At 35.8% G+C, this 22,342-nt stretch overlaps 2 protein-coding genes and 1 non-coding gene across 3 annotated transcripts; 1 reads left to right on the top strand and 2 right to left on the bottom strand.

Annotated features, from left to right (window-relative positions):
* The first annotated feature begins 901 nt into the window (after positions 1–901).
* Positions 902–2,870, top strand: LOC115987557 (trihelix transcription factor ASIL2-like). The gene has a single exon (XM_031111139.1). It carries the CDS (start codon positions 1,240–1,242, stop codon positions 2,422–2,424), a length of 1,185 nt encoding a protein of 394 aa, XP_030966999.1. The 5' UTR covers positions 902–1,239; the 3' UTR covers positions 2,425–2,870.
* A 4,467-nt stretch (positions 2,871–7,337) lies between these two features.
* On the bottom strand, positions 7,338–7,409 carry TRNAW-CCA. Its single transcript has one exon. It is a non-coding gene; the product is annotated as a tRNA-Trp (tRNA).
* A 1,980-nt stretch (positions 7,410–9,389) lies between these two features.
* On the bottom strand, positions 9,390–16,622 carry LOC115988070. The gene is made up of 5 exons (XM_031111701.1): positions 16,057–16,622; positions 14,316–14,414; positions 12,819–12,863; positions 11,036–11,173; positions 9,390–10,089 (listed from the first exon to the last, which is right to left on the bottom strand). Exons 1-5 carry the CDS (start codon positions 16,432–16,434, stop codon positions 9,745–9,747), a joined length of 1,005 nt encoding a protein of 334 aa, XP_030967561.1. The 5' UTR covers positions 16,435–16,622; the 3' UTR covers positions 9,390–9,744.
* Between the last annotated feature and the right edge of the window lie 5,720 nt (positions 16,623–22,342).

Raw genomic sequence — 22,342 nt, 5'->3', positions numbered from 1 at the left:
GACAGATCTAGCAAGGTCTCGCCAGATTTGAAGAGATTTTGCCAACTTCCGATAATTTTTGGTGGTTTTTGGCTTCACCTGAGAGTTACCTGAACCGCCCAACCCAATAGTCTTATGGGTCAAATGTAGGTCTAAAATTCCCCACCCAATTTGATTGGATTGGTTGCGGATTAAGCACAAATCCGTAAAACCCCCCATGGACAGCCCTAGTGCCAAGTGTTTACTTATTTGGGCTTGTCTTGCAATATACACAGGCCCAATGCTGATGTGCACCCCTTGTACTTTTTATTCTCAAAGCCCATGAGATGAGATGAGACAGAGACGGTTCGGCTCACACAACTCATTCAAAGTCACAACTAAAAAACTCTAAAAAGTTGGTTCATAACTGTGAAAAGCCGCTATAACTATGTGTAAACAGGCTTGGAAATCTGGCTAATTTTAGCTTAGCTGGCTGGCTACCCCCATGTGAGAATTTCACTCAATTTTTATCTATTGGAAGGAACACGCAACCAACGCAAGAAAGACCCCCAAGTTGCTCTCACTTTGTCTCAAAACTCATTCTCTCTCTCTCTCTCTCTTTCTCTCTCTGTGTCCAATAAATACAAACTCCCCCACTAATAGAGATAGTACCACCATCTCTTGTCCCCCCAGTCAAACCAAACAAAACACGAAACAAAGAGCCACCACCACATCACCCACACCCACAACACCCACAACCACAACAACAACAACTCAACAAAGCCCACAACATCAATCAAACCAAAAAAAAAAAAAAAATGACATCCCAAAATATTTACAACCCCGCCACTCAACCACAAACCCCAAAGTCAGAACCACCCCCACCCTACTCACACCCACACTCCCACACGCTCCCACACGCTCACGCTCACACGCCCCCACACACCCACCCACCCACCCTAGACGGTGGGTAACACTAACATCACACACACGTTAAAACATGACGAATTGATGGCGATAATAATGGCCCCAAAGTCAGACACCTCTGTTTGTGCTTGTGTGGACCTACTACCCTTCCTCTGCCAACCACTTCCCACACCCTATCACAACCCCCCCCTGGCGCACGTTAGCCCTCCACCTAAGCGGTGGCCTCCCTTCCTTCTTTTCTATACATCTCATAACCAGCCGCACACCCCTCCTTCCTCAACCCCCATTATGTCTCATTCTCTCTCTGGCTACTTTACGCCTCCTCTCTTATCCTTCACCCACTGAACAAACCTCATGGCTGCTGCTGCTGCTGCTTCTTCCTCTTCTCCCGTCGAGACCACCGCCACCACCCCACCGCCGATCCCCTCCAGCCCACCCACCGCCGTGCCTCTCTCTCTCCCGCTCCCTCTGCCCGCTCCGCCCACGGCCCAGATCCAGGCCCAGACCCAGACTCCGACCCAGACTCCGATCCAGGCCCAGCCCCAGGCCCAACCCCAGCCCTCCACCGCCTCGCGGCGCCTGCCGCCGCCGTGCTGGTCGCACGACGAGACGGTCGCGCTGATCGACTCGTATCGCGAGAAATGGTACTCGCTCCGGCGCGGGAATCTGAAGGCGACTCACTGGCAGGAGGTGGCGGATTCGGTCGCTCGTCGCTGCTCCGCCGCGTCTCCTCCCAAGACCGCCGTGCAGTGCCGTCACAAGATGGAGAAGCTGAGGAAGCGGTACCGCACGGAGCTGCAGAGGGCGAGATCCATGCCCGTTTCGAGGTTTATCTCCTCCTGGGTCCATTTCAAGCGCATGGACGCCATGGAGAAAGGTCCTTCGGCTAAGCCTCGAGTCAACGACTCCGACAGCGACGAAAACGACAACAACAACGACGAAGGGCTCGACGTTGAGAACGACGAAGAAGAAGATCAGGATTTGTACGAAGAGTTCAAGAATGGAGGCTCGAACATGAGGCACATGAGTAAATTTTACAGAAATAATGGAATCGGCGGAAGTGGCGGCGGAGGCGGAGGCGGAGGTGGTGGTGGTGGTGGTAGTGGTGGAGGAAGTGGGTTTCGGATTCGGATTCCGAGTGGTGTGAGCGTAGCGCATCTCGGATCGAAGTTTTATCCGAAAGTTGAGCCGAAATTCAATTCAAACCCTAACCCTAGCTCTAGCTCTGGTGTGAATTTTGGGGCTAGGGTTATGAGAGAGTGTAACACCGCGGTGAGGTCGGGTTTGGGGAAGAGAGAGAGGGAGAGAGACCCGGTGGCCGAGATGGTTTCGGCTATAAAGGTATTGGGAGATGGGTTTGTGAGAGTGGAGCAGATGAAGATGGAGATGGCTAGGGAGATTGAAGGGATGAGGATGGAGATGGAGATGAAGCGGACCGAGATGATTCTCGAGTCCCAGCAGAGGATTGTTGAGGCCTTTGCCAAGGCGGTATCGGAGAAGAAGAAGAAGCCGAAGAGAATTCCCTCACCGGAGTCTTAGGTGTTGGCGAATTCGGTTTTCCTTTGTGGGGGGTGTCTTTGTTATTAATCCCCCTATCCTATGAAAGGGTCTATTGTTGTGTAGTTTGAGAGGTGGCAGAGTTGGGAGCTTTGCTTAGTTCAAGAGGCCAAATGGGTATTAGTCTTTGTGACTCGATTATTATGTGAGTTTGCTTAGGGTTTTTTTTTTTTTTTAGTTTTCATGTTTAATTTGGTTCCATGCCGTTAGAGATAGTAGAATATGGAAATTTGTGTAGTTGTAGCTTTGATTTTCAGTGAATGTAGTAGCTTTATTTTCGATAATCATTAATAGTGTTTACTCTTTGTGTTTTTGTGATTCAATGTTTCATTTGGTTCCACATGCCACTAGAGATGGTAGAATGTGGAAATTTGTGTAGTTGTAGCTTTGATTTTCAGTGAATGTAGTAACTTTATTTTCGATAATCATTAATAGTGTTTACTCTTGTGTTTTTTGATTCAAAGCTTTGGCAATGCTATTTCTGATTGTTATGCATAAGATCCTAGGAGTGCTAACTATAATTGAATTGGGCTTTATGTTTTGTTTTAATGCTTAATGTGGTATGGTGAAAACAGTGGCTCTCAAAAGTAGGAGACCAGATGGTAATTGATAGAAGTATGAATCTGTCTAAACTCTACTTGAAGATGTACAAACTCATAGATACATGCATACTCTTATGTAATGCTATGGTTTAGATGTTTCATTGATATGATACTAGAAGAAGCTGTAAGGGTTTCATATTCTTAATACATGAGAAAAGGTACTTGGATTTTACCTATGAACATAGTTTAGTTCCTGCTTATCTTAGTACCGCAGGATGTTCCTTTTGGTATCAAATATGGTGTTTGTGTGGTGGAAAGAAGTGTTTATCCTAATGCCAGAGGTTATGTTGTCTTCTCAATTGATAAAGGTTAGATCATTTGTTCACTAAAAGCCCTCTGGAATTTGAATTCCAGTTAGGTTTCTGCCATTGCTTTCTGTAATGCTGGGACCTAGATTTGAATGTTAATTTTAATGGGTATAAAACTTGTTAGACATCCGAAAACTTATATCTCATGGCTGGATCTATGTGCCTGATTCACAGGAAGCTGTGAATCTTTAGTCTTGGTTAGTCTTGGTATTAACTCACAACTCACAAGTTAGAACTATGACTTTGATTGGGATGATAATGTTTGGTATCTTGTTAAAGCATGTATCCTTCTAAAGTTGGCTACCTGCTGCTGCATAATGACATTATCTCAAAATTCTTCATCGGCACTTGAGCTTCAGATCTCTCCAGTACTCTGATGATGAGTGAGACATTACAATCTCTATTTCTAGGTAATTCCTTCATTCAGGAGCACAACATAGAGTATGTATGAGCTAGAAAATTAGGATGGTCCTGTCCAGGACTAAGATGTGGGTTGCAGGATCTTCCTAGTTTGATCATCCATTTTTTTACTTTATTTTATCCTTATTACCCATGATTACTTTGACAAGTATGAAAAATGATTATCACCTCATTAGAAAATTTCATACTGTCTTTTTCCATGGTCAACCAATGTGGTGTTTACATTGTTATATTCTTCATTCACTCAATAAGTGATCACAAATGACTTAAATGCATGAACACAAGTCCCACTTCTTTTTGTACTCCTCATCCTTAGCTCTCTGGTCCCTTGTGTAAGGTTGGGGCCAAATTCGTGTTTTTCCATTCAATTCATCAAAGCCGAAGTTGTGTTGAAAGGTCAAGTGTAATATTCTCAACCTTCTTTTTTTTTTTAAATAATTTTTTTTTTAATATTAAAAGTCAGAAAGCACGGAGTTCAAAAGCTTGAATCATTAATTATTATTTCAGAAAGCCTACGATCCTGCCCTCTTATCTTATCTTATTCTGGGTATATTCTTGCATTTATTAATGAAGTCAGTGAAATGCATTGATTTCAGAGGAACAGGACAAGTAGGAAACTATCATGTATGAATCGGTGGAGATTCTGACTTTTGGAATCGTGTGAGTGTGATGATTTGTAGCGGAACTTACGTATGAATTTACTTTTGTATTTTATTGATAACAACCATTATCTGCCCCTCAAAAAATAAATAAGAACCATCATCATCTGCTTTTGCCAACTTTGTCGGCGATTACATTTCCTTAGGCTGGTCATTTCGTGGATGCGTGTAAACATAAAATTGGTATCACCCATAAAAGATGGTGTGACTTATCGGCAAGAGGCTCTTATATATTCCACCACGCCTGTAAGTCTAAAAGTTATGGGTTGAAGTAGCAAACCTCACTATTACTCGAGTGGTTTCACATGTATATCAGGATTTAAGTGAGCAGGAAAAGTGACTGCATGCGTGAAGACCATTTTTTTTTTCAATTATATCTTTATATAAGAAAAATTGTCTAAACAACGGTAATTACACACAATAACACATATATTATGCACATATGTTAGTTTTTAATTGAAGTTTTTAATTTTTAATTGAAGTCGTGACTTGAAGTCACAATTTCAATTAAAAAGTAATATGTGTGTCTGGGGTGTGTCGCGTGTTAGTGTGTGTGCAATAATATTTTCCGAATTGTCAATTGTTATCAAATCAGTACACCTTAAATGAGCAAGTGGTAATTTTTGTCCCGTTTGGTCGAAAGTTGATGTTTTCTATTGCACCTTATAGTACCCCTTACCATCATGAAAAGTAAAACATATCCATAGTATGAGATATGAGATACATTGGATACCGTGGATCAATACCTGTCTCCTTAAAGCTCAAAGGGAAGGTGGTTGTAACTCGTAACCATGAAACTTTGGCCGAGTAAAAATTTTCAAGGGGATGTGATTGATCACCAAATGTTGGAAGTTAAATTGATGTTAGCAGTCACTAGATTAATGACTAATATACTTAGAATTATCCTATGTTTGGATGAAGGGAGATAAGGAGAGAGGTGTTTTAGTCACCTTCCTCTCTACTCTCCTCCCCACTCCCTCCATTCCAAACATACTAAAGTTGGCACCTTATCTCAATAGTGGATAAAACCGAGGTTAAAAAATAAAAGAATAATTAATCAGTGATGATTGAGTTGTGCATTTCAAATGAGTCAACTTGCCTAATTAGAGAGTATTGTCTCATATGGCATCTAACCTCATATTGGCAAGCTTGACAAACACATGAGATGTGACCGAGTAATTCATAGAGTCAAATCAATCAAGACTTATAGAGACTCAACCAAAAAGAAAAAATTGAGACTCATGAAGAAAAAAGAGATTTAATTCCAGAGAAAAAAAATTGCATAGTTGACAAGGGATAACATTGATCTAAAGAATTCTTAGTGTGTTGGTGGGCAAATTTAAAGGGATAATCCTAATAGAACACTTAACTAAAAGTCTCGTTCAATTATATATGAAGAGGACTCTACATTTTGCATAAAAGCCACACACATATTTTACAAATAATTCTCTAAAATTCATTGAGTTTACCACAAAAATAAAATAAAATAAAATAAACTCTCTAACTTAGGAATTGAAGAACCTACGGCCAACACCACATTGGTGCCCTCGGATAAGCTTTATCTTTCTTTTATAGGTGTCTGTGATCCAAATAGCTATGCTTGTACATCAACAATGAGAATTGAATGAATTGCCATGGTAGCTTGCAATTTTAAAAGTTTAAATGTCTAGCATCGTATAATAAAACATGTGTATTTAATCATTATCTTGTTAGAAGTATAATTGTCACTTGTAATAATTCAATATATAAAATTTTTCATTCTTGACAGTATCTTTTAATTTTTCTTTTCAAAATTGTTGTAAATTTTCATGTTCATTTTGTAGAGGAGTTTTTTGTTGTACAGTTTTAACTTTTAACTGTGTAATCACATAATTAATAGAGAGAATTTTGACAAACTTGTATGTACATCTCAATTGGCACTTTGTGGGATATTCAAATTGTTCAAATCATTCTTTGTATCTATTATACTAAATTCTTCATCATTTTTCACATTTGATTGAGGTGACCCAAGAGCTCTACTTGATGCAGTGCTATCAAATCTAAAAAATGATGCCATAATACTAGATTATTACCTACTTATATACTTCTTAATCACACTATAAGTGATTTATCTCTCATAGTTATTGAGAGTCAAAGGCCACCAACTAGAAACACCTTATCGTCCTTTAAAGGCTAAAATGTCCAATAGCAAGTACAAGTACAGGCAGTATAAGTGCATCCAACTGTAAGAGCATTATTTTTAGTGTGTTTCCAAGTGCCTCTAATAGTAAGTGCAATATTCCTAGTGTTTTTCCAAGGGATCTGCAAAAGTTCCAAGTGAATTATTCTTATTGATCTGAAAAAGATTTCAAGTAGTTCCAAGTGCATCATGCATGTGAGAGAATGTACATAACACATTGCTCCAAACTGATGTGCTAGTTTTTACAGAAACTTAAGAGAGCTAGAAAGTAGAAAACACTCTTAAGCCATTAACCATTTAACCTGCAAAACTTCTTCCCCATAAAATTTGCTCTCACTTGTTATAACTTATATGCAATCCTTTCTCAATCTCTATCTTTGTAAGATAGTTTAATCTGGGTTCAGTTGTTGTGATGTGACTAATGTTTGTGAAGCAAGCATTTATGTGAGATATTCCCTTCATATATCCATGTGAGGATAAAGAAAGAGAAGAATACTATTGGTCCAGATTAGATGAAAGAAGACAAAAGGTAATTTTTTAAGAATAAAGTGTGATACACCCGAGGTTCTAAAGGAGTAGTGTACCACCCTGAATGATATTGTGCTTGTTAGATTCTCAGTTCACCAATATTAAACTGAAAGAGGAACAATGTGTGGGCACCTACAAAAAGGTTAACCAAATATTGAACTGAAAGCTACAACAAAAAGGGTGAGGATGGAAGGGGAATTGAACCCGACGTGAATCGAACACGCAACCTTCTGATCTGGAGTCAGACGCGCTACCATTGCGCCACGGATCCTCTTGTGATTAATGCTTACTAATATTCTAAATAAACCTGGTTATAAATAAAGCTTTCTTTTTTCCTATCTCGTTTGGATAAAAAATAATAGTGAGGCATTTATCACTTATCAGTAGTTGGCACCATAATTTAGATACGACCCTCATGATTTTTATGTCTCCTTTATTCTATGCCTAGTTAAATTTTTTGTTTTTTTTTTAATAAAATTCCATTTTATTTTGAAATTAAATATTTTTAGATATTAGTATGACAAGTAAAAATTTTCAAGCAAATCACCAAAACTGGTTGCTTAACCATCGGAGCCACTAGTGTTGGAGGTCCAATGATCGAACTACCGAAACCAGCAACAAGAACAGTGGCTTTGACGATCGCTACCAAAGCGTGTTTCCGATGACTAGACTATCAACAGAATAACGACTTCAGCCACTAGATTGCTGGAGCCAGTCGCTAGAATGGCGTCTCTATTCACCAAACTACCAACATCGATCACTGGACCACTAGAATCGGTCGCCAAAGCAGTGGTTCTGAGCATCGGACCCTAGAACCGATTGCTGAAGCAATAGCTTCATCCATCAAAATGCCAGCACCAATCATCAAAACAACAATTCCAGCCATTAGACCGGTGACTTAGCCACTTGATGGGGTGAAGGAAGTCACTTTATGTTTTTGTAAAATATTTTACCAAAATTTTAAATGTAAAACGTTTTACAACTTTTTATATGGATTTTATTGCACCGAAAAATATTTTACAAAATTTGACTACATTTTACCTACAACAAACACCTAAAAATTAAAATTAAAAAAAAATTCTGGAAAATATTTTATTTCAAAACAAATGGAATATAAGTTAACTCTTTTTTTCTTTTCATTTATAATTTTATTTGACAAACTCTCTTACAAAATTTATAAGAGAAACCATATGGATTAAACATTTCATTATAATCATTCTTATGACTATATATTTAGAATTCATAGTTGGTCATACGTAAATGCCTTTAAATTCATGAGAAATACTATGTTTATAACATTTTTACAATATTTTCAAAATAAACTCTAATTGTTAAATGGTTACAAGTGGGCAAAAAATAATTTCAATGGTGGATTTTAATTAGAATTTTTGTTGTAAAAATATTATAGATATAACTCTTCTCTTGACCATATTACATAGCAAACACCGTTTTAGGAAAGCAAGAAAGTTCTTTAACAAGAAACCCCTTTCAAAAGGAATAAAGATTCTCTCCGTTTGTTTATAAAATGAAGATAGTCTATTTCAATTAAACATTTAACAGTTCACAAATTTTTAACCCTTTGCAAATATAAAAAGTCAATATAATGTTGCATCATTTTAAATTAGAAATTAGTTACTGTTTACAAGAATGCTCACTTTTCTTTTTCTATGTCTTTATTAAATTTTGGTTTCACTCAATGGTCATGCTCATAGATCACACTCAGTTCCCCCACCCCAAGCTGACTGGTACATTTAAAACGTGATTCAAGGGTAAAGACAAACATGTACACGTATTGGAGTCCCATACAACCTAATGTGAAAATCATATGCCTCAATATAAAAAGCAGGTTGGAGCTATATGGGAATTCTTGGCTATCATTGCTATAGTGATGCAATGTACAACATATTTTAGGCAATTCTGAACATGATGTACTTATTTAAAAATACATTAGGATATACATTAGGATTTTCCGATTCAATTATTAAACAAGTTTTTGAATGAATTTGTTCACTGCTTTCTCTTTCAGATACAGAAATTCATCACTCCCCCCCCCCCCCCCCCCAAAAAAAAAAAAAAAGATATAGAAGACATGCGTCATTTTAACAACCATAGAACAAAAAAGCAAGACCAGAGTCATCAAATCCATAAAATGTACACAAACCTTTGTCCGTCTAATCATAGCTTTAAAGAAAATGAAATTAAGCCACACATTTCATAAGAATCTTGAAACAATTAATATACAAGTTCAATTAGGACAAAAATTGATTTTATTTTCATTTCTGTTTTCCCAGGTATCAACAAATGTAATGGCTATATATCCATAATACTTTCAAAACAAATTACAAGTATGGAGCTATAGAGAAATTTCCCAAGAAATCGAAGCCTTTTATATACATTATTTCAAAATCTGAGCATCGAGAAGTTCCGCTAAACTGCGAGCCATAAGATGATTTGTTGCCACCATAATGGAGCAGGTTTCTCTGATACCATTTGGAATCTTCGTCTATGTTTGCATTGAATTTCAATATCCACAACTTGTATTCAATCACTGGAACCATAATGGAACAAAACTCTATGACCCACTTGACTCTGTATCCATGTTTACATCATTTCAGGTTTCCATGACTTGTCTTGATTCTTTGGAATTGGAAGGCAACAGGTTTCTCCAAGACAGAGACATTAATGTTACTCCAAACCTCCGGTTTGGTAGGAAGCTGTGTGATTAACTCCACAATTTCCATATCTTCAGGAAGAACAGAACCAAAGACAGTGTAAGCTTTTTTCCACTCATTGTGGTTAGCTAAGCTGATAAAGAATTCTGGGCCAGAACCAACCCATGCAACTGATCCTCTTCTTATGGTGGGGCAGGTCTCTGTAGGAGTATCCTTAAAACTGCTTCCAATAGCTTCAAGTGTACCTTGTATTACTGCAAAAGGTGGACCAAATGGAGCCTGCATAGCTCAAGTAAAACTCTTTTGAGTTAGAAAATATATCCGTATAAATACAAATATTGATATTCGCTTCACACTACCCGCTGAAATTAAAGTTATATCAAAATCTATATATGCTATTATTAAAACATAGAAAAAGAGAGCAAGAACTGTTTTCAGAGCAACATTCTGCTGAAACTAGAGCTCATGCTAAAGAAATTATCTTTACTGGGTCAAAGAAGAATAAAGCTGGTGTGGAGTTTGAGAGTAAACAAACAAATATATGGGAAGTTCAAACATTTGGAGCCTTTAATTTAGTATGCATCAAATAGAAAAACAAATGTAGTATAAAAATAGCATTTTCGTATGAAGCCAATGAGTTTTAGCTCAAATGGCACCTCCCCCAGTGTAAAAAGTAAGGTAGACAGTGATGTAGTGGGTTCAAGACTCACCAAGTGTGCATGTGACATCTACCATAGAACTACTTATAAAGACTAACTAGATTTTTTTAATCCATTTTATAGGTTGAAATATCAAAATAAGAAAGTAAATCTTTTAATTAGTACTTTGATGCATCTACCATAGAACTACTTATTTTTTCTGAACTATCCTTAAGATTAACTCCTTTTCAATTCAAGCTTTCTGTCTCTCTACATCCTGCAAATAATATTTACACTCGTAGCACAAGCACTTCTGTTGCTGTGTGTGTGTGCTTGGGTGGGTGGGGGTTCGGTAGTGTGTGTGTGTGTGCGACAAAATAAACAATGGGAAATTTTCTGTCCATTAAAATTTCCAAATAGCCTTAGACTTAAGCACTCTTACTCCAGATTAATTTCATCTTTAAGATAAAAAATATTTAATGGAATCAATGAAAAAGCTGTTGAACTATTATTAGTAGGTAAGCATCCTAAAGCAGTCTACTTAGTATCAACCTGCTATAACTGGCATATAAACATAAATATCTTACATTTTCTATGTGATTTCCTTCTGAATCCCAAAAGTTTCCCCGACTTTCTGCTCGATAAAATTGACAACCCGCAAAATGACGCAATTGTAACATCTCAAGAATATAGGAAACAGAATGTGGGGCACAATCAGGGAATAGCTGCAGAAATAAAAAATCAAGACAAAGTTGAGAGGTTGGAGACAAAAATTATTTTGTTTAACATTTAAGAAACAGATCAAAGTACTTTCAATAAAAGAAACCTTAAAGAAGCCGTTCGTCATTGAGATGCCAACAGAAAACTAATAAAACTTTAAATTGGCCTTCAAAGATTTGCAAGTTTACAAACTCTTCTTTTTTTATGTGTTTGAGGCAAACAGAGTGTACTCAAATAATATAAATATTAAACTATAGCAAATATACAAATGTCAAAGCCTCTATGTTTTAAATTTTTCACAAGTTCACATTGTAAACCATCAATAACATTTTTCAGATCATATAAGCCTACAAAAGACAAGATGGATTGTTGCAACAACCGAAGATAAGAGGGTAATTTTTTTCATTCCACACTGTACCATCATTTGGAGGGGGGAAAATGAGAGCTTCTAGCATCACATCTGCCTCTTACAAAAAAAAAAATCCACTTATGTTACTCACCCTCTAATCCTTTGAAACAGAAATGAAGCTTGTTCACCAATAATAGCTAAAAGTAAGAGTTCTAAAAATTTTCCTCCTTTCTTCATTTATTATAGACATCAAAAAATAAAATCCTCATTTTAGGCATTGAAGTCCCTCATGCAGTGTAAATTAGACAAGAAAAGCAGTGAAGTGGCAGGAAGAAGGAAGAGTGTGAGAGCTAAAGCTTGGCATGTCTACTGGCAGGCATGGTTGCCACTGTAAGTAATGAAAATGACCAGCAGCAAAATCCAAAACAAGTGTTGAGTTTACGATGCAGGTTGGACACTATATCTTGGTGAAAAATAGAATGGAACTTGAGAGAGAAAGGGAGAGGTAAGAGTCATTTGCAGATCCAGACTCACCAACAATGAGATGCATTGCAACAAGATTTGTGGTGGCTGCAGCTAAAAAATTCAAGACACTTAAAATATAAAAGAAGTTGTATTCTATTTACAAAAACACTAATACCTCACACTTAAAATTTAGTAACTCAAAGGGATATTTTTGTCCCAAAAATATGTGTATGTGAAACTAATGAGAGAGCAAATGTCAGGGTCCAAAGACATTAGCCTAAGAAAAATCTAGAATCAAATATAAAAATTTAAAAGAAAAAGAGAAAGTAAAGATAGTGTACATAAATAGGCAGAAAACATAGATGAAGCAGGGCCAAAGAACTTCCAATTCCTTCTCTCAGGCATCATAAAAAACTTAAGAAAGGCAACAACAGAACGTCAGCTGACTTCAGAAATGTACTTGGGAGTTCTGGGTGAACCCCAACAATAGAAGAGCAACGCACAGAAATATATGAAGGGAGAGAGAGAGAGAGAGAAGAATGAGTTATTGAGGTCAATATCTGCTTGCACAGTGATCATGACAAAATGTCCTTAGATGTGAATTATTGCTATCTGGTCAATTTCAACTCACATAATGTTCTCTCATATATTCATTAAATCCAATATTTAAGCAAAAGCAGCTCACATAATTTATTCCTAAAGATTAAATAATAGAAAAAATGAGTCCAGAAAGAAGCGTAATGTAATGTGTTGGGGCAATCAAGTATTGTCAAGCAATTGGAAAACTGAATTAATAAGCTGGCATGCATGATTAACCAGAATCCAAAAGCACTTACTTTGATGTGAATAACCCCATATTCAGTTTTCAAGCCAAAAATACCCTACAAGGAAAAAGAATATATATATAAGCAAAAAAAGAGCAGTGTGAGTTCATTGCACACAGCAGTGATATGAATACTAACAAAACCTTACAAACTTCTCCAAACACCATATTTTTAAGAATTATATATCCTCAATATGTTGTTAGTACATGAGTACAAATGGTTGCACCCTTCTTGTGTTTATTTTTTTTGAAGTTACCTTTACCAATCAAATAAACAAATATAGCTAATAAATGACATGAAAATAGATAACTTCTTATGTAACTACTATAGAGTCTCTTGGTCCTAAATAAGCCCTAGAATTCTTAAATTCATAGTCAGAAACTGTGAAACTCCTGATATCGTTGATACTGAGTAGTCTAAGTTCTCTTTGGTAGCTAATGATGGAATCTCAGCTAATAGGTACGAATTAACACTGGGTAGAATAAATTTTAGAAGAAAAAAAAAAGCAAGCATTTCAGTTTAATATAAAATTCTCTTCCAAGGATAGCTGCAAGAAAAGCTTTAAAAAAAAGTATCATTAGGGGGGGAAAAAATAATTCATACAGAACTCAAGTAACTGACTCTTTCAGCCCAAAAAAATTGCTGTTTGATTGTGGGCTATACAACCACCAGTTCCTTCCACAGATTGCTGAATATATGAAAATGAGCACTGGCTCAGAAAAAACTTAGGTATAATTAACAGGGAAACTAGTTTATGGACTTTTTGTCTGGCAGAAGAGATGACTGCATGACAAGCACAGGGACCTCTTCTGGCATTGTGCAACTTCCTTAATTCCACTACAATCAATATCTTTATGCTTATGGTGGCATTAATTTGTAAACCTTTCTTCTATAGGAATTAGAATTGCGCATTCAAATCTATGAGAAATCATTCCCCACAGGGACAGATTCTGCAGTAGAGACCATATAATCACAAATGTTACCCTTGGCATATTTTCTATTGTAATTGCAGGGCAGTCAATCATGCCTGCCATATCATATGCAGCCAGTATACAAAATAAGAAAACAGAACTCCTAGAAATTTATACACACACACACACACACACACACACACAAAAAAACGATTTAGATTTTTTTTTGACATATAAATAATCTAAAAGCAATTGCAAGTCAAAACTCGGTTATGTCATTTTCAGAAGAATCTGGTATCCAATTATTACTTTTTATAATTTCTCATTGAGAACCTCATACACTCAGTTGCCTATCTTCTTTTTTTTTCTTTTTTCTTTCTTTCCCTGCTAAATAACTATACACTTAACCAGTTTTAGCCGAAAGATATGTTTAACATCCAGTATCAGAAGTATATAAACTGAGCTGAGATGCATATGTCATCAAGGAAATCCCTAGAGGAAAGAAACAAAACTGCTTCAACTATACATACTAAGTTATGTTGGTCCAGACTTCACAAACTGTAATCAACAATCGAATGATGTTCAACAAATAATGTACCTTTCCTTTTCCAAAGACAAGCCCAGAAGTCCACATGACTTTATCACCCGAGTCTCGCCGATCAGGGTCCAATGCATCCTTCTGTTTCTTCAACCAACACTAACAGCAAGAACAGAAAGACAAGAATCTGAGAATCAGGAAATGTGAATAGACTTGTTGAAATCTCTTAAGGCATGTACACACACAAACATATCTATTATCTTCAGAAGGGAATTACATCTAAAGCCACTTTGAACTTTTTGCACTAAAAAGCCTCAAAAGGCACACATATTACAAATTCCAAATGTTAAGTTGACCAGACTTCAAGCCTACTGATCCATAATACTGTTTTAAAAACATTTTATCTAGAATCTCTATATGCTGCTTCTTCACTATAATTTCTAGTTGCAACTCTCTTAAATATCAGTATTGGGCTACATTGATTTTTTTTTTTTTTTTCAACTAATATTTTAAATTCCTAACTGGGAAGTTAAATTAAAAAAAAATACACAACGGGCACAGTGCATGTTTTTTATCAGATTCTGCAGGGATATCAATGTGAAATGGGAGGCTTGTGAGATGCTTTACAGTGAGCAGAATTCTAGTTAGGCAGCACTCAGTAGGAATAAAAATATGCTTTGTAATATGGATGGGTACTATTTGGGATAGATGTCTAGATACTCTAGAGAAACTTTTTAATATCTTGGTTTAAGCATCCACAAGGGGGGCAAGAGTGATGGCAGTGGCCAAAAAATTAAGAATATATATATATATATATATATTTATTTATTTATTGAAAAGGAACTACCTTAGGCTTACGCATACAGGATGTATATGCAATATCGGCAAAAGAATAAAGCAGATCAACAAGGAAGATGGTTTGACAGTTTAAAGTGATCCATACAGTTATATCAAACTGGATGCAACATACTGCAGAGCAGCTATAATTCACACATTATAGTATTATATATAGCTCATTAATGAAATAACATACTCCTTAAAATATAAATAAAGTGGAAAAAGGTATTACAATTAATGATATAATTAAACTGAATATGTGCATGAGAATTTAGGTTATCTGTAATTGAGGACAAATAAGTAAATGTGATGCGGTTGTTAATCATGTCAAATGTCCTTCCAGTTCAGATCTGAAGGTTAAGAGTTCTAAAACAATGAATAGCACCATTAAGGGAAACAGAAGACTTAGTTTTTCCAATAGCCACACACCTTCATCGTGAATTCAACCTTACATTTCTACACTCTTAATTGCTGCGTGAATCACATCCTTCTAGCTAATTTAAAGGGAAAATACCAAAAAACCATGAGTTTTTTGAATCAACAAACAAAAAAAGAATTGCCATTGAAGTAATAAGCACCAATTGAGACTACAAAAGTCAACATTTCAAACTCTATCAATCCATGTTACTAGGCCGGTTATATATGCACTATAGCCAAAATTTCAAACTGATTACAGAATAAATATTATTTTTCTCCCAATGTTTTTCTATATAAGCTGCATTGAGTTGACAAATTACCTTACTTTATATAAATAATTTACATATAACAAATTATTAAGTTCCTGAGCCACATTAATAAGATGAATATTCCTCAACCCAATTCCACATATTGAAATTCCCAGCATTCCAGCTCGTTATTTGCATTGAAAGTGATAAAATATTAAAATCCACCAACCCAGATCAGATATCAGATTTCAATAAAATGAAACTGAAACCAAAAACAATGAAAAAAACAGAAACAATACCTCACCAAATCTAGGACCACAAGCCTCCTTATCCCCACAATACACCCAGGAATCGCAAAAACAAGGCCCATCCTCTCCACCACACATGCTCTTACAAGCCATGCAACAATCCTCAGAAGAACTGACCTTAAAGTCAGAACCCCATTTCACAGCATCACCCCAAAGCTCCAAATGCTCAATCCCTCTGCAACACTCACTCTCTTCTTGACCGCCATCTTCAACAACGTCTGAAACTGACGAAACAGTGGCAATCCTACTGGGCCTGTTGAAGACCACAGAGAGGCAAACATAGACCATGCAGCATGAGATTGTGCCCATAAACAAGAGGCTCAGAATTGCACAACGACCGAGTTCTGAGTCGTTTTGCCTGCGACCCATTTGAGCCTACGAACCCAATTGAACCCAGAAATTGTTTGTTTTTTTTCTCTTAATTCTTCTTCCTCATCTTGTTGTTAATGTGAAATCTGAGAATTGTTCTGATTTTGTCAAATGTTGTAGAGCTGTCATAGCAAAGAGCCCAAGACAGAATAAAAAGACACGTGAACTTCAACCAAAGACTTGTCTGATTCCTCATATTCTATTCCACTTAAATCCCATTTGGCAATAACTAATAAGGAACTTTGTTTATATTAATTTATTTATATTGGAGAAGAATTTTAATGCTCTTTATGTTTTTCCCTTGTTCACTATTTATTTCACCTAAATCCCATTTCTCTTTTTTTGAGTTATTTTTACATGTATTTTTAATTTATTTATTCGAATACTTACTTATTTTTCTAGGATTGATAGTTGTTTTAAAATCAAAATTTGTGCATAATAATATCTAGAAGAAATTCAAATTTTGTTGTCTAGACTTAATATTTTTGACATGGGTACTTTTTAAGAACTTATCAGAAGAAAATAATAATAATATTAGAGTTTGTTTAAAAGCTCAATTTTAATTCTCTTTCCAAATAAAGAGTATGTCAAATAGTGTATTTTGCTTTGAGTGAAGTCTAGGCTCTTTCAAATATAAAATCCAATCATTAAATTTTAAAAATAAATAAATAAATTATCATTAAAATAAAACTTACTTAAATTCTAAATACCAATAGATTGCTATTTAAATACAAAAATTACTGATATTTTTCTTTTTTGTTCTAAAATGGGTCAACTCTACCTGATCCATCGTTGTAATGCATTGAGTATGGAATAACCATTAATCATTTATCTCTGGTTTCAAAAATCACACTCATACATTTTTATCCTCTATGTTTAAGTGGGTTACGAATATAAGTCAAACTTTGCCATGCTTAAGATTGTTTTCTTGATAGGAAGGGCACGACCGCCAAGTCTAAAAATGGTTTTGTATTATAAATACAAGTCCAATTTTACATGTCATGTTAGGAAGTGATCAGATATACATACAAAACCAAGAGTAATTAACTACTCAAAATACAATGAAGGAAACAAGGTGAACAAGTCAGCTTAAGGAAAGTTCAGTCAACATCAATCTGCTTCTAAAGAAATTTTAGACGGAATAATCTGATCAATCCATCTAACATGTGACTTTCTAACTCAAAAATCGGGATCAACATTGAGCTAGCTAACAATTGCTAGCTACAATGTATAGTCATATTTGACTAGGATTGTAGCTGAGCAAAATGAGTCCTTTATTTTTATTTTTTGACATCTCGCTCTCAACCAAAGCTCTCTTATTCTCTTTCCACCAAGTTATCACCGAAACTCCTCCCATATTCATACTTTATCTCTAACTCGACCATGGTCAAAACTCTTTTTCCATGGCCATGGCCAAACCTCTCTCCCCTTCCCACTCTTATTCCACTTTCTCTCTCTAGAAGATCTCTAGATTATGGAATCATGAGTTTGCGTGAATTTGATCTATAGGTTTGATTTGGATTTGTGGCTAGGTATATGTGGGGTTTCAGTGGTGAAGGATATGGGTTATAGGTAATGGTTAATTGGCCAAGGAGTGTCTTATTGGCTTCTTGGTGCTCTAGCTTAAGTTGTTTGGATTGGGTTGTCCGAGGCATGGCTTGGGTTTGTGGGTTTGGTTATGCAAGGTTTCGAATGGGGTGATTTGGGATTACTGATTTGACCACTATGTATGATCATTGAGATTGACTTTAAGTTTGTGGGTTTGCATGGGTGGTGATTGGATGGCGATGGTGGCTTTAGATTTTAGGGTTTGCATGGACAATGGCAATGACAATGACAATTGGTGATGGCTATAGGTTTGTGTGGTCTTGGGCTGTCCACGGGTCAGATTTGTGCCCAACCCGAACTCAACCCAAATAATTTAGGTCGATTATAAAATAACCTGAAATCGACCCAAAAGATCTAATCGGATCTGCCGGTTTAGGTCTCGTCGATTTCTAGTTGTATCGGGTCAATCTCGGGTTTTATCACCAAGGTCAATATTTGGCTGGTTTCGTCAAGATTCGGCCGATATCTAGCTGGTTCCAACGAGATCTAGCCAAATCCGTCAAGATCTGCTTGATATCTGGGCGGATCTGATGAGATCTGGCCTAGTTTTGTCAAATAACGACAAGATCTCGAAGGATTTGGACTAAATCTCGATAGATCTTGACAAGATCTCACCGGATCCAGTCTGAAATCCTTGAAAAATCGCCAGAAACAATAACTATTACGGGCAGGTCAGGTTTCATGGGTTTTGAGAAAGGACACCCGCAACCAACCCGCCAATGTCAGGTTTAGAGAGATCCAGACTCGCATTTGACCTCCAGAGCTATCGGATCGGATGGCAGCGGGTCGAATCTTAGTGGGAATGAAGAGTCATGTGATAAATAGGCTAACTAAAATAAATAAAGTAATTTTTTTGGATTAAATTTGGCTAAAAGTTTTCTTAGTTCAATTTGAATGCATTGTCTTATATATATATATATATATATATATATATATATAACATATTATGGACTTCTTCCTTCCTTTATTTTTTTTATAAAAATAATAATTTACTTAATTTTGTAAGAAAATAAAATTCTTTTCAAATCTTTTCAAATCAAATACAATCCTATTACATTGGGTTTGAGTTGAGTTGCTCAAGAGCCTCAATAAGATAGTTTGCCCAATTATAACTCCAATAAAAGCTTTCTCTATTGAGGAAAATTAATCATATTTTGAGATCCGAACTTCCTCCACTCACAAATGATAAGTTCCATTATGGATTTAATTAACGAACCTAACTATTACGTAAGAGGAGGAAGTATTGCTTTTAGAGTACTAAACAATTACTTATCTATGAAAAGCCCAATCCATTGTTTCAATATCAACATCCTTTCCTCTTTTCTTTTCTTTTCTTTTCTGTGTGTGTGCACACGCACGCGCTCATGCAAATGGATTTAATTATACTGTTTTAAAGACAACTTACCTCCAAACCAAATTAGAGGAAAATCCCTTCAACTCACTTCATGCTGATTTAAACAACCACCAATGCGTACTTTTAGTCACATGATCAATTTAACAAGCCACATGACTTTTAAATAATTTAATGAGTTATGTAATTTAAAACATATGAAATGATAGATTCCAATTAGCCCTCTCTTGTTGTCAAATAAGAGAACCAAGGTTCAAACCTCATCTACATTAAGAACTAATTAGTGTCTTGGGCCTGGCACTATAAGTTTTATCACATCTTTAAAATAAAATGAAAACATATGAATGGCTTTATGAATGGGAGGAAATTCCTCCAAGTCCCGTTTTAAGGAAAACTTTAGGAAGAAATAATAACATGCATCTTGTACTTACTTTAGACCATTTATATTCACTCTAAGAGAGAGAGAGAGGATACCTTAAGTTCATAAAGCATCTTGTACACACCGAAGCAATTATTACGAATTGGAGGGCCTGTAAGGCTGTAATAAAGAATCTTGTAATAGGCCTTCACAAGCTTTAGCCTTAAGAGGAACCAGCAATTTGGACGGAGTACTGTCCTAGTATTTTACCCATTGTATTTTACCCATTCTTGAATTGTAGAGGCATACATTATACGTGAAAACTTTCACTTTATTATTTTTATCAACAAAAATAAATAAATCTTACAATCGCATGTGAGACATTTTGTTCGCAGTTGCCCCATCAAATACTTTAGTCAATTTATTCTTGGGATTGATAATATTTTAATAGAGCTTTTAAATATTATTAGTGGATATTTTGTTGGCATTGATAAATATTATAGTGTCAAACCATGTTGGAAATTAACGTCGCAATAATGTAAATTGTTTGAAAGAGATTTTTATATAAATATATATATATATTTATATATTTTCACTGCCTTTCAAGTACGTAGAGGGATAGAGAGAGTGGAGATGTGAACACTCCATCTCCCTCCAATCAAACTTATATACCACTTCTGTAAAAGTTGAAAAAACCTCTTGCCAACAAATTTATACAAGTCTAGAGCACGGACATAATTCACGATAAATTTCACATTCGTTCGATTTGGCAAGTTGTTAATAGTGGATGATAAAACAACGTTAGTTGTGAGCCTTTATATGAGAATCAATCAATACCCTGCAAACTCAACAATTTGTGAAATTTGTTGTTTAGAGCATTACACTCTTATTTATATCGTCAGCATTTTCAAAGACAACAAAATTTAGCTCCAAATGGTCGTTTTCTACCCACGAATTATAAAGAACATTCATGTATGTTATCTAAACAACTCACAAACTCGTTAAAAAGGCATTGACAAAAACTAGATATAGATAATCTCTTCAATCACCACATAAGTTGTTGGACCATTAGAAGAATATAGCTCAAAAATCAAAATTTTGAGCCAAACTTTTTCCTTCCAAACATCTTAAAATAAAACATAACCAGCCTGGCTCCTTGCACACACAAGAGAGAGAGAGAGAGAGAGAAGAGAGAGCACAACAGAAACAAAATTTTCAAGCAATTACATTTCACATATATTGTTTATAAAGCTAAAATACACTGTTAAATAGATTACAAGACTAAAACTGAAAACAGTTTTTAAAGGCAAAAAAGCTTCTGGAACCAAATAAAAACTAGTCAGGAGCTACACCCTGTGACACTGGAAAGTAATGAAATAATAGTTTCATTATAAAAACATTTACAACTACAAGATTCTAGTCTGAACCAGACCCAACTGGATTTTTTTTTAAAGATATTGTACAAAACCCAAAGAATAGAACTTATATGAGGCTATTATGAGCAATGAACACTTCTAACATTCCACTCTATAAAATCAATAATGCATGATTTATCGATAACACATGGGGTGGGTTAGCAATGAACACTTTTAACACTATCGATAACGCATGGGGCTAACAATGGGATAGTTAGCCAGAAACTTGTGTTAATAAAGCATACTCAGTAACAGCCTCCATATACATTCTCAAATCTCATGCCCCTTATATCTCATAATGTAAACAGCAACCTTTCAATCAAGAACTAGCTACTGCCTAATAGAGGTAAGTCCAAAACAATAAAAGACACTAAAACTAGAGACTCCTGCACTACGGAAATTGAAGAAGCCTAATCAGTAACAGCCTGCATAAGAAAATTCTCAAATTTCATGCCCCTCAAGTCTCATAAGGTAAACAGCTACCTTCAATCATGAAGGAATAGCTAATAGAAGTTAGTCCTAAACAAACGACACTGAAGCTTGAGGCTCCTATGTAGCATAAATTGAGCATGAAATCACTCATCCTAGCCATAACAAAGGCGAAAAACTCAAACAAAGGCAAAAATATTCATAGAAGAAAATCCTCCTTAGGAAAAACCTCAACAAAGTGGGTAGTAACCAATACCCAAGTTTTTCTTCAATTGTATATCACAACTGATCTATGATCATAGATAACAAAATGCCAACTCCGGATTGTTATATATCTGGAATGATGTGAATCATAACAATTGAACTCCTCCACCCTTAACTTCTCCTTAGTTATACAAACTTAAGATTTTATTTTACCAATAATTTAGCAGTGACAAGTTTCCAATGAAGCTCTCACGAGGTTAAATGATATTAGTAAAGACAACACGTATCAGGAAAAACGACGGGACAATATTACGGGGCTCTTGTCAGTTAATATTCCACAAACAATATTAATATAATCTCTACTAATTACCATGCCATTTAAGCTTGTCTTCTAAAGCCCATTGGCTAGGATCTTCTCAATCAGTTGGAAAGTATCAATAATTTTCCATAACCAAAGAAACACAATTCCCATTCCATATGGAAAACAAAACAACTAATACTTATTTAGCAACCATGTCACTTTTTGACATAGCTTATAAACCA

Source organism: Quercus lobata, chromosome 4 (genome assembly GCF_001633185.2).
Source record: "Quercus lobata isolate SW786 chromosome 4, ValleyOak3.0 Primary Assembly, whole genome shotgun sequence".
Lineage (NCBI taxonomy): Eukaryota > Viridiplantae > Streptophyta > Magnoliopsida > Fagales > Fagaceae > Quercus > Quercus lobata.
The sequence above is the reverse complement of the archived record's forward strand: the minus strand, read 5'-3'. Positions and strand labels throughout refer to the sequence as shown.

Coding starts and splice junctions, on each gene's coding strand:
- LOC115987557 (XM_031111139.1), top strand. CDS start 1,240: ATGGCTGCTGCTGCTGCTGCTTCTTCCTCTTCTCCCGTCGAGACCACC.
- LOC115988070 (XM_031111701.1), bottom strand. CDS start 16,434: ATGGGTCGCAGGCAAAACGACTCAGAACTCGGTCGTTGTGCAATTCTG. Junction 14,415..16,056: donor GTGGTCCTAGATTTGGTGAG/GTATTGTTTCTG, acceptor TCTTGCTGTTAG/TGTTGGTTGAAGAAACAGAA. Junction 12,864..14,315: donor TTGTCTTTGGAAAAGGAAAG/GTACATTATTTG, acceptor TTTTCCTTGTAG/GGTATTTTTGGCTTGAAAAC.